At 47.0% G+C, this 13,256-nt stretch overlaps 1 protein-coding gene across 1 annotated transcript in view; it reads right to left on the bottom strand.

Moving 5' to 3' along the window:
- LOC144508637 (deoxynucleoside triphosphate triphosphohydrolase SAMHD1-like) overlaps positions 1–13,256 on the bottom strand; it is a 56,070-nt gene that overhangs the window by 23,273 nt on the left and 19,541 nt on the right. The window contains exons 8-11 of the mRNA XM_078236855.1: positions 12,603–12,720; positions 11,790–11,881; positions 11,125–11,240; positions 88–227 (exon numbers count right to left, since the gene is read on the bottom strand). Of these exons, the coding sequence (XP_078092981.1) occupies positions 88–227; positions 11,125–11,240; positions 11,790–11,881; positions 12,603–12,720 (466 nt within the window). The remainder of the gene's footprint in view (positions 1–87; positions 228–11,124; positions 11,241–11,789; positions 11,882–12,602; positions 12,721–13,256) is intronic.

Raw genomic sequence — 13,256 nt, 5'->3', positions numbered from 1 at the left:
GTAATTAGAGTGGAGGGAGACCAAATATGGACCAGGTGAACTGAATGACTTGTTGGTAAATAATGTATAGTTCATTGTAATACTGACTTTTTTAACTTCTCTTTGTTCTTCAGGCCGAACATGCCCAACGCATTTGTAGAGCTTGCGGTCAATGACATTTTGGAGGATTTCCTGTGCCTCTTTCAGCTTTGGGTCAGACGACCTCAAGATTTTCAGAAATATATCATCTGGAAAAGCAACAACACAAGTTCCAATGAAATATAGGCGGTGAAAATGGGCTCTGTAGTGCTGGTGCCAAGGTTACAGAAGGCCTAAAGGGTTTACAATGATGCCAACCAGGTTTCCTTGGAAGGATATGAGTTTAGGCACATCATGTGGATCCCAGAAAGGGGCAGAAGAGGCGCTACCAAGATGTCAGAAAACATTCTGACTGACACAATGTTAATTCAACAAACTTTATCAGCACACTTGCACTGGACACAGTGCTAATCAGTCCCAGCTGTGTTTAACAGCACGAGGGACCCAGCCCCCCATCCACACCACCCATCCCTCCCTCTCCTACTTTGGGGAGGCACAGTAAGAAGTCTCACAACAGCAGATTAAAGTCCAATAGGTTTATTTGGCAGCACAAGTTTACGGAGCGCTGCCCCTTCATCAGGTGAGTGAAGTGTTGGGTTCACAAACAGGTCATATATAGACACAGGCTCAATTGCAAGATAATAGTTGGAATGCGAGGCTTTACAGGTGCAGAAAATGCGAGTGCAGAGAGTGGTAAGCACAGGTTAATGAGGTGTGTATTGACTCAAGCCAGGACAGTTAGTGAAATTTTGCAAGCCCAGGCAAGTCGTGGGGGTTACAGATAGTGTGACATGAACCCAAGATCCCGGTTGAGGCTGTCCTCATGTGTGCAGAACTTGGCGATCAGTTTCTGCTCGACGATTCTGCGTTGTCGTGTGTCTTCAACATGTCATCGATGAAGACGAACATCTCGCCAAAGCCATCCCCATATCCCAATGCTTGCCTTCAAACAATCGCGCAACCTCAAACAGATCATCGCTCACAGCAAACTACCCAGCCTTCAGGAGAACAGCAACCAAGACACCACACAACACTGTCACAGCAACCTCTGCAAGACGTGCCAGATCATAGACATGGATGCCATCATCTCACGTGAGAACACTATCCACCAGGTACACGGAACATACTCTTGCGACTCGGCCAACGTTGTCCACCAGATACGCCGCAGACAAGGATGTCCGAGGCATGCTACATTGGGGAGACCATGCAGACGCTACGATAACGGATGAAGGGACACCGCTCGACAATCACCAGGCAGGAGTGTTCCCTTCCTGTCGGGGAACACTTCAGCAGTCAAGGGTATTCAGCCTCTGATCTTTGGGTAAGCGTTCTCCAAGGTGGCCTTCAAGACACACAACAACACAGAGTCGCCAAGTTCCGCACACATGAGAACGGCCTCAACCGGGATCTTGGGTTTATGTCACACTACCTGTAACCCCCACGACTTGCCTGGGCTTGCAAAATCTTATTAACAATTCACACCTCTTTAACCTGTGCTTAAGCCTCTCTCCACTTGCATTTTCTGCACCTGTAAAGACTTGATTACCTGTTAAGACTCGCATTTCAACTATTATCTTGTAATTGAGCCTGTGTCTATATATGCCCTGTTTGTGAACCAAACTCTTCCCTCACCTGATGAAGGGGCAGTGCTCAGAAAGTTCGTGCTACCAAATAAACCTGTTGGACTTTAACCTGGTGCTGTGAGACTTCTTACTGTGCCCACCCCAGTCCAACGCCGGCATCTCCACATCATGGCTACTTTGGGGAGATGGTGACACAGCGGCAATGTCACTGAACTAGTAATCCAGAGGCCCAAGCTGATGCTTGTCAAATCCCCTCATAGCAGGTGGCGGAATTTAAATTTAGTTAATAGAAATTGAAAGCTAGTCTCAGTAACGGTGACCATGGAACCATCATTGGTGCTTGTAAAAACCCATCTGGTTTACTAACGACCTTCAGGGATGGAAATCCTCTGTCCTTAACCGTTCTGGCCTACATGTGACTCCAGAGCCACAGCAATGTGGTTAATTCTTAACTGCCCTCTGAAATGGCCGAGCAAGACATTCCGTTCAAGGGCAATTTAAGAATAGAGAACAAAGGTTGGTTTTGCCAATGATGCCCACATATTTTATTTTAAATATTTAAAAAAGTTATTTCTGCCTAGGTTAAGTGATTCCAGAAACTGGGTTGTATTTTTTGAAGATCTGCCGATTAAAATCAAGGAGGCAACATGATTTGAAAACAAAGGCTATGGAAGTGTTGCAAGATAACCATGAAATAAGCAGTAACTGCAGTGAGTGGAACTTCTGTGAAGAATGAGGAGGATGAGGTACGCCCTCGAGGTGAAGAGGATGCTTACAGTGGAGTAGGGTCCATGGCAAGAACCTGTGCATGGAGTCTTCTGACATGGGGACGCTATTGTGCTGCAACAACAGAACGGTTCAGGCTGACCAGAAGAGTCTCCCACTCTTGCTGCCTGCCAGCGGCGTATTGTAAGTATTTACAGGCTGATTCTCAACCTGTTTGGCCATGAAATCAACCATGATTGAATGGTGGAGTGGACTCGATGGGCCGAATGGCCTTACTTCCGCTCCTACGTCTTATGGTCTTATGGTTATGAACACATAGAACATAGAACATTACAGCACAGTACTGGCCCTTCGGCCCTCAATGTTGCGCCGACCAGTGAAACCAATCTAAAGCCCATCTTACCTACAATATTCCAATATCATCCACATGTTTATCCAATGACCATTTAAATGCCCTTAATGTTGGCGAGTCCACTACTGCTGCAGGCAGGGCATTCCATGCCCTTACCACTCTCTGAGTGAAGAACCTACCTCTAACATCTGTCCTATATCTCTCACCCCTCAATTTAAAGCTATGTCCCCTCGTGCTAGCTATCACCATCCGAGGGAAAAGACTCTCACTATCCATCCTATCTAATCCACTGATCATCTTGTATGCCTCTATTAAGTCACCTCTTAACCTTCTTCTCTCTAACGAAAACAACCTCAAGTCCCTCAGCCTTTCCTCATAAGACCTTCCCACCATACCAGGCAACATCCTAGTAAATCTCCTCTGCACCCTTTCCAATGCATCCACATCCATCCTATATTGTGGCGACCAGAACTGTATGCAATACTCCAAGTGCGGCTGCACCAGAGTTTTGTACAGCTGCAGCATGACCTCCTGGCTCCGAAACTCAATCCCTCTACCAATAAAAGCTGACACTCCATACGCCTTCTTAACTACCCTATCAACCTGGGTGCCAACTTTCAGGGATCTATGCACATGGACACCCAGATCTCTCTGTTCATCCACACTACCAAGTATCTTAACAGTAGCCCAGTACTCCGTAATCCTGTTACTCCTTCCAAAGTGAATCACCTCACACTTTTCCGCATTGAACTCCATTTGCCACCTCTCAGCCCAGCACTGCAGCTTATCTATGTCCCTCTGTAACCTGCAACAACTTTCCGCACTGTCCACAACCCCACCAACTTTAGTATCATCCGCAAATTTACTAACCCATCCTTCTACACCCTCATCCAGGTCATTTATAAAAATGACAAACAGCAATGGCCCCAAAACAGATCCTTGCGGTACACCACTAGTAACTGAACTCCAGGATGAACATTTCCCATCAACCATCACCCTCTGTCTTCTTACAGCTAGCCAATTCCTGATCCAAACCGCTAAATTACCCTCAATCCCATGCCTCCGTGTCTTCTGCAATAGCTTACCGTGGGGAACCTTATCAAACGCTTTACTGAAATCCATATACACCACATCAACTGCTTTACCCTCATCCACCTCTTTGGTCACCTTCTCAAAGAACTCAATAAGGTTTGTGAGGCACGACCTACCCTTCACAAAACCGTGTTGACTATCCCTAATCAAATTATTCCTTTCCAGATGATTATAAATCCTATCTCTTATAATCCTTTCCAAAACTTTGCCCACAACGGAAGTAAGGCTCACTGGTCTATAATTACCAGGGTTGTCTCTACTCCCCTTCTTGAACAAGGGGACAACATTTGCTATCCTCCAGTCTTCTGGCACTATTCCTGTCGACAATGACGGCCTAAAGATCAAAGCCAAAGGCTCTGCAATTTCCTCCCTAGCCTCCCAGAGAATCCTGGGATAAATCCCATCCGGCCCAGGGGACTTATCTATTTTCACACTTTCCAGAATTGCTAACACCTCCTCCTTATTAACCTCAATTCCGTCTAGTCCAATAGCCTGTATCTCAGTATTCTCCTCGACAACAATGTCTTTTTCCTGCGTGAATACTGATGAAAAATATTCATTTAGCGCCTCTCCTATCTCTTCAGGCCCCACGCACAACTTCCCACTACTGTCCTTGACTGGCCCTAATCTTACCCTCATTATTCTTTTATTCCTGACATACCTTTAGGGTTTTCCTTGATCCTACCTGCCAAAGACTTCTCATGTCCCCTCCTGGCTCTTCTTAACTCTCTCTTTAGGTCCTTCCTGGCTAACTTGTAACTCTCAAGCACCCTAACTGAGCCTTCACGTCTCATCTTTACATAAGTCTCCTTCTTCCTCTTCACAAGAGATTCAACTTCTTTAATAAACCACGGTTCCCTCACTCGACCATTTCCTCCCTGCCTGACAGGTACATACTTATCAAGGACACCCAGTAGCTGTTCCTTGAACAAGTTCCACATTTCAATTGTGCCCATTCCCTGCAGTTTCCTTCCCCAACCTATGCATCCTAAATCTCTCCTAATCGCATCATAATTTCCTTTCCCCCAGCTACAAGTCTTGCCCTTCGGTATATACCTATTCCTTTCCATCGCTAAAGTAAACGTAATTGTGGTCACTATCACCAAAGTGCTCCCCTACCTCCAAATCTAACACCTGGTCTGGTTCATTACCCAGCACCAAATCCAATGTGGCCTCGCCTCTTGTTGGCCTATCTACATACTGCGTCAGGAAACTCTTCTGCACACATTGGACAAAAACTGACCCCTCTAAAATACTCAAACTATAGCTTTTCCAGTCAATATTTGCAAAGTTAAAGTCCCCCATAACAACTACCCTGTTACTTTCGCTCCTATCCAGAATCATCTTTGCAACCCTTTCCTCTACATCTCTGGAACTTTTCAGAGGCCTATAGAAAACTCCCAACAAGGTGACCCCTCCTTTCCTGCTTCTAACCTCAGCCCAAACTACCTCAGTTGATGAGTCCTCATCAAACGTCCTTTCTGCCACTGTAATACTGTCCTTGACTAACAATGCCACACCTCCACCTCTTTTACCACCTTCCCTGCTCTTACTGAAACATCTAAACCCCGGAACCTGCAACAACCATTCCTGTCCCTGCTCTATCCATGTCTCCGAGATGGCCACAACATCGAAATCCCAGGTACCAACCCATGCTGCAAGTTCACCCACCTTATTCTGGATGCTCCTGGCATTGAAGTATGCACACTTCAAACCGCCTTCCTGCCCGCCAGTACACTCCTGAAACCTTATCCATGACCTCACTACTCTTAACCTCCTGTACACTGGATCTACAATTCAGGTTCCCACCCCCCTGCTGAATTAGTTTCAACCCTCCCGAAGAGCATTAGCAAATTCCCCCCCCCAGGATATTGGTACCCCTCTGGTTCAGGTGTAGACCATCTCATTTGTAGAGGTCCCACCTACCCCAGAAAGAGCCCCAATTGTCCAGGTATCTGAATCCCTCCCTCCTGCACCATCCCTGTAGCAACGTGTTCAACTGCTCTCTCTCCCTATTCCTCTCCTCGCTAGCACGTGGCACGGGTAACAAACCAGAGATAACAACTCTGTTCTAGCCCCAAGCTTCCACCCTAACTCCCTGAATTTCTGCCTTACATCCCCACCCCTTTTCCAACCTATGTCTTTGGTGCCTATGTGGACCACGACTTGGGGCTGGTCCCCCTCCCCCTTAAGGGTCCCGAAAACACGATCAGAGACATCACAGACCCTGGCACCTGGGAGGCAACACACCAACCGCGAGTCCCTCTCGCTCCCACAGAATCTCCTATCTATCCCCCTAACTATGGAGTCCCCAATAACTAATGCTCTACGCCTCTCCCCCCTTCCCTTCTGAGCTACAAGGACAGAGATTTTACTTGAACATCAAGTCCTGAAATGGGATCGAACCTGGAGCTTCTGCTCAGAGGCAGGGATACTACCCACAGCGAGAAAGGAGGGCTCGCCACAGAGGATTTTGCAGGAACACCTTTCTCACCTGCCCCTGGCCCAGGAGTAGTCCCTGAAGTGATTCAGGTTGAACAGGTAGGTGGTTGCTGATGCGAGACACATCTGCCTAGATTGCTCAGCTGGAACCCTCCAGTAAACACCAGATGAGATATGCAAGTTCATGGTAGCTTGCACTAACATCGTGAGGGAACAGTCATTGCCACCAGGAATCCAGAGACCACTTGAGAGGAGAAGGAACAGGAGAAGGATGGGACAAAGAATCCTGAACACCTGGATCGGTTGTCAGGGACTATTTGCTGAGATTCTAGTTTCAATTTGACTAGTTCCTCAGACCACCATGGACCCACTATTCCTCACCTTCACATCCACCTGAGATGTCCCATCACAGTGGCCTCTTTGCCATCACACGACACACAAAACCTTCTCCCTCACATCTGTAACCGGCAATACGTTCAATTATACAAGCAAAAATAAGCTAAAAACCTGTATTGCATTCCCCCAGTGGCCATTTTACTGTCCTAATGCTACTCACCCCAGTGATTGCAACATGGCTGATCGCAGGTCACTGACTTTCACTGGGGGAATGAGACTGAACTGACTGCAGGGCATAAGCATGTTGTATTTGTCTAATTGAGTTCTTTGGACCTGCATTGTGGGAATGAACAAACTATAAATAAAACTCAAGGGCCCAGCTTCAGACGTCACCATCTTGGCATGGACTGCACTGCACTGAGAGAGCCAGTGGCACTCCTGCAGTGTGGTACCTCAGCAATCCTGTTGCAGGGTAGATTGCTGGATTCCTGACAGAGCCTGAAGCACCCTTTCAGCACTGAGATCCACAGCTATGATGGCAGCAGCATGAATCCCTTGAACTCAGCCTGAGCTTTCACTGCAGCTCTGAGATATTGGGTGGTTAGTGGCATTGCCACCAAATCCTAAATCAAGGCTGGGTCAGCTGCTGCTGTCAAGGGGTTGGCCGTTGAGGGTGGGCTGGGAGTTGAGAAGGGCCCTAAGGCAGTATTATCCTTTCACCATCAATGATCTTGGTGATGCTCTGGGCTCCGTTGCAGCTGCACCCTTTGACTGACAGCACCAATTAGGTTCAGTGGATGAAGCTCTGCCTGGTCCCTGCTGAACCTTTCTGTTCTGTGCTACCTTCGACTGCAAGAGAAAGGGAAGAATGCCAGTGATTGTGCTGCACTGGGTTTACAGTCATAGAGGTTTTAGCCAAATAGAATCATAGAAACCCTACAGTACAGAAAGAGGCCATTCGGCCCATCAAGTCTGCACCGACCACAATCCCACCCAGGCCCTACCTCCATATCCCTACATATTTTACCCGCTAATCCCTCTAATCTACGCTAAGGGGCAATTTTTAGCATGGCCAATCAACCTAACCCGCACATCTTTGGACTGTGGGAGGAAACCAGAGCACCCGGAGGAAACCCACGCAGACACGAGGAGAATGTGCAAACTCCACACAGACAGTGACCCAAGCCAGGAATCGAACCCAGGTCCCTGGAGCTGTGAAGCAGCAGTGCTAACCACTGTGCTACTGTGCCACCCTATATAGTTGAAGATACGAGGAGGCAGCCAGAGGTGTGTTTGATCATTCAAGCTGTATGAGGGCAACGTGCTGTTTGGGAACGATAGGAGTGAATCCAAGTCTTCGGGATGAGTCATGGGGATCTGATGGATAGGAGATCATAGAATCACTACAGCGCAGAAGAAGGCCATTCGGCCCATTGAGTCTGCAACATCTCTCCAACAGAGCATCTTACCTAGACTCTTCCCTCCACTCTCTCCCCGTAACCCCACACATTTGCCACGCTAATCCCCACACATTTTGGGACCCTAAGGGGCAATTTAGCATGGCCATTCCACCTAGTCTGCGCATATTTGGACTGTGGGAGGAAACCAGAGCACCCGGAGCAAACCCATGTAGACATGGGGAGAATGTTCAAACTCCGCACAGACAGCCACCCAAGACCGGAATCAAAGCCAGGTCCCTGGCACTGTGACGCAGCAGTGCTAACCACTGTGCCACCCACATTGTGAATTAGCAGATAGTGATGAAAGCCAGCATGTGGCCTTCTGCTGAAACCTGGGACAGAACCAGGGACCTTTAGATCTCCAGTCTAACACTCCCAACTGAGCTATTTCTGCTTAGTGCTTTTCTGAGATGTCATTTGCGGATGCATTCACTGACCTGAACCATCCACATGAAGCCATTAATCTTCTTCCTGTATCGCTGTCAGGTCTGAGGGGTCAGGCTATGGGAAATGATTCCCATGGCCATCTGTTTCCATTTACTTCAAATGATCCTCCTTGAGAGTCAGCTGCACCCCTGTGAAAATATGTCTCCCTCCTCTGAAGCATCTTCATGACTGGGGCCTCCAATGTGACATAGCAGACTCCTCCCTCTCTGCGCTGGTGTTCCATCTATCTTGCTCCAAGTTCCATCAGAGACATTCAACAGCAGTATGAATCAGTGCAGCCTCACTGGTGTTGAGATTCTCAAGTGTTAGAAACATAGAAACATAGAAAAACTACAGCACAAACAGGCCCTTCGGCCCACAAGTTGTGCCGAACACATCCCTACCTTCTAGACCTACCTATAACCCTCCATCCTATTAAGCTCCATGTACTCATCCAGGAGTCTCTTAAAAGACCCTTTTGAGTTCGCCTCCACCATCCCTGACGGCAGCCGATTCCACTTGCCCACCACCCTCTGTGTGAAAAACATACCCCGAACATCTCCCCTGTACCTACCCCCCAGCACCTTAAACCTGTGTCCTCTTGTAGCAGACATTTCCACCCTGGGAAAAAGCCTCTGAGAGTCCACCCGATCTATCCTCTCAACATCTTATACACTTCTATTAGGTCTCCTCTCATCCTTCGTCTCTCCAAGGAGAAAAGACCGAGCTCCCTCAGCCTATCCTCATAAGGCATGCCACTCAATCCAGGCAACATCCTTGTAAATCTCCTCTGCACCCTTTCAATCTTTTCCACATCCTTCCTATAGTGAGGCGACCAGAACTGAGCACAGTACTCCAAGTGGGGTCTGACGAGGGTCTTATATAGCTGCATCATTATCCCCGGACTCCTAAACTCAATCCTTCGATTGATAAAGGCCAGCACACCATACACCTTCTTAACCACCTCCTCCACCTGCGGGGCCGATTTCAGAGTACTATCGACCCGGACCCAAAGGTCCTTCTGATCCTCTACAGTCTTTCCCTTTATATTGTACTCCTTCATCCCATTGGTCCTACCAAAATGGACCACGACGCATTTATCTGGGTTGAAGTCCATCTGCCACTTCTCCGCCCAGTCTTGCATCCTATCTATGTCCCTCTGTAACTTCTGACATCCCTCCAGACTATCCACAACCCCACCAACCTTCGTGTCGTCGGCAAACTTACCAACCCATCCCTCCGCTTCCTCATCCAGGTCATTTATGAAAATGACAAACAGCAAGGGTCCCAGAACAGATCCCTGGGGCACACCACTTGTGACCGACCTCCATTTAGAAAAAGACCCATCTATACCCACTCTCTGCCTCCTTTGGGCAAGCCAGTTCTGGATCCACAGGGCAGCAGCCCCTTGGATCCCATGCCCTCTCACTTTTTCTAGAAGCCTTGCATGGGGGACCTTATCGAATGCCTTGCTAAAATCCATATAAACCACATCTACCGCCTTCCCTTCGTCAATGTGTTTAGTCACATTTTCGAAGAACTCCACCAGGCTCGTAAGGCACGATCTGCCCTTGACGAAGCCATGCTGAGTATTCTTGAGCGTACTAAACTCTCTAAATGCTCATATATCCTGTCCCTCAGGATCTTTTCCATCGGTTTACCAACCACTGAGGTTAGACTCACCGGTCGGTAATTACCTGGGCTATCCCTATTCCCCTTCTTGAAAATAGGAACCACATCCGCAATCCTCCAATCCTCCGGCACCTCTCCCGTCTCCATCAACGACGCAAAGATCATCGCCAGAGGCTCTGCAATCTCCTCCCTCGCCTCCCACAGTAACCTGGGGTACATCCCATCCGGACCCGGCGACTTATCTGTCTTGAGGCCATTCAAAGATTCCAGCACAACCTCTTTCTTAAAGTCCACATACTCAATCCTTTCGGTCCACCGCACGCCCGCAGTACATCCACCCAGGATGTTGGAGCTGAACTCTTTCAGGCAAGTGGAGAGTATTCCATCACACTCCTGACTTGTCCTGGCAGATGGTGGACAGGCTCTGGGGAGTCAGGAAGTGAGTTACACACCGCAGGATTTCTAGCTTCTGATCTGCTCTTGTAACCACAGTACTCATGTGACTGGTCCAGTCCAGTTTCTGGTCAACGATAACCCCAGGATGTTGATAGTAGGGACATTCAACGATGGTAAAGTCATTGAATGTCATGGGGCGATGATTAGATCCTATCTTGTTGGAGATGGTCATTGCCTGGCACTTGTGTGACATGAATGTTACTGTGAAGGGAGAAACAGAAGGAGGGATTTTCCAGCCCCACACACCTACAGGATTGTCCAGTCCTGTTGAATCTGGGTGTCCAAATCACCATGGCGTATTCCCATGCGACAAGAGCAGAAAATCCCGGCTAGAGTTCATGTATCATGTCCATTACCCTTCACCAGAAATCCAGAATACTTTCCAATTCTTTCCATTGGTTTACAATTTCTCATCACCCGGTTTTTCTGCTGCCAGTTTTTCCAGAAGGAAATGGCAGGGAGGAAAAAGCAAGGAAACTGAACCTTGCAGTAAGATTCAAGGAAAACTAGATATCTGACTGAATCACACAAAAACACTCACCTGTCAGTTTGGTGTAAGCCTCCATGTGATCAATTGATGTGGACATTCGATAACGCGCCCCGTTTTTACAAATTATCCGGATATGTCGATCTGCCAGCACCAGTGCATCTGTGATCCTGAAAGATTAAATATTTTCAGAAATGTGTCAGTGACATTTTCCAAACAAGGATTTTTAAATTGTTTTTCCAGGAACCCAATGGCTCAGTGGGTGCATTCACTGCCATGGGGGATCAGATTGAAGCCCAGGATGGATCGCTGGTCTGTACGGAGCTTGTACAGCTGAGCAGGCACAGTAGCAATGCTCTGTTATTGGCCTCAGTGTCCTTAGGATGGGGAAGGGGAAGATTAAAGAGAATACAAATCAGCCAGGGTTCCTAATGATGGCCAACAGACAGAGATTGTTGCTGCAGTGTAAACGTGTCACTGTCAGTGAGGACCAGGCGGGCTGGAGTTTGATGTCTCTTAGGCAACGCCAATCAGCTGCTCACCCTCACCATCATGGCTTCACATTTGGAGATAAGGTGCTAGAGGATGACCAGAAACAAGGACGTGTAATTCGCAATGAGTTCCTTCAGAAGAGAAGAACATTTGATCCACGACAAGAGATAGAAAAAGGGAAAATACAAAAGAAAAATGCCCCAGATAAGCACTACAACAATACTCACATATATTCAATGCCATTGACCACATTATGCTGATAGGCTCTGCAATGCAAAGTATAACGTGTGTGAAACATGTCATACAGATTACCAGCCTCCTGCAGAGAAAGATACAAACTGGAATTAAACTCTTGTTCATCACAAGGTGCATCAGCAGCAAAGTTCCTCAACAGACAGCATGGAGCAGCATTTACCAGCAAGTGTGAAAACACAAAATACTAGAAAATCTCAGCAGCTCTGACAGCATCAGTGGAAAGAGAACAGAGCCAACGTTTCAAGTCAGAATCCTGCGACACTCACATCCCATAAATGCATTTTTAAAATGCCTTCCAAGAGGTCTCCAGAGGCAGAGAGAGGGAGGAAAATAGCTGAAAATTGTATTGAATTATCCGAGAGAAGTCGTGGTTTTATTATAGACTTTAACCAAAACAGAAAATGCTGGAAAATCTCAGCAGGTCCATCAGCATCTGTGGAGAGAATAGAGCCAACGTTTCGAGTCTGGATGATCCTTCGAAGGGTCAGTTTGGTCTGGACCCAGGGATAACTTCATGGCTCTTCATCGAAATAGTGCCATGAGATATTTCATGCCTTTCCAAGGGTCATCCAGACTTGAAGCGTTGGCTCTATTCTCGCTCTACAGATGCTGTCAGATCTGCTGAGATTTTCCAGCATTTTTGTTTCAGATTCCAGCATCCGCAATATTTTGTTTTTATTTATTATGGACTTTAGTGTGCTTGAGGTACGTTGGCGTACCACAGAATGTGATTCTACAAAACCACAACCTAATTATCACTCTCCATTCTATCTAAGGTAACACACCTTATCTCGAGTGCAAATCAACTTGGTTTTCTGTTTGTCATCAATTTCACAAACTCGAGCAAACTTGAGGAAGCGCGTGGAATCAAAGTTGTTCTGCATTCCCAGGTGATAAGAGTCCCTTCAGAAACAAGACAAGACACCATCAATCCCAGCCTTCACATCATTTTCATTAACATGGTCAAATATTCTGCTAAATCAGCTCGCAATCCCCAAATGAAGAGAGTTGCACTTGAAAATTGTAAATAAGCCACCTGTTTTCACATTTAGTTGACTTAATTCTATTTACCATTATGCTGCCAAGTACTGGATTTGCGCAGCAGAGATGTTATTTTCTCTGTATAAAGAAAGACTTGCATGTACATGCAGTCTTTCCTGACCTTAAGGCATTTCAAAGTAATTTACAGCCAGTGAAGTACTTTCAAAGTGTAGTTACTGTTGTAATGTAGGAAACGCAGCAGCCAATTGTGAACAGCAAGCTCCCACAAAACAACAATGTGATCATGACCAAGTAATCTGTGTTTCTGATGTTGACTGAAGGATCAATTTGGTCAGGGCCCAAGGAAAAATTCACTGCTCTTCATCGAAATAGCGCAACGAGATATTTTATATCCACCTGGAGGAAAGTTTGGACATCAGTTTAAACTCCCATCTGAA

This window comes from Mustelus asterias, chromosome 20 (assembly GCF_964213995.1).
Source record: "Mustelus asterias chromosome 20, sMusAst1.hap1.1, whole genome shotgun sequence".
In the NCBI taxonomy this organism is placed as follows: domain Eukaryota; kingdom Metazoa; phylum Chordata; class Chondrichthyes; order Carcharhiniformes; family Triakidae; genus Mustelus; species Mustelus asterias.
The sequence above is the reverse complement of the archived record's forward strand: the minus strand, read 5'-3'. Positions and strand labels throughout refer to the sequence as shown.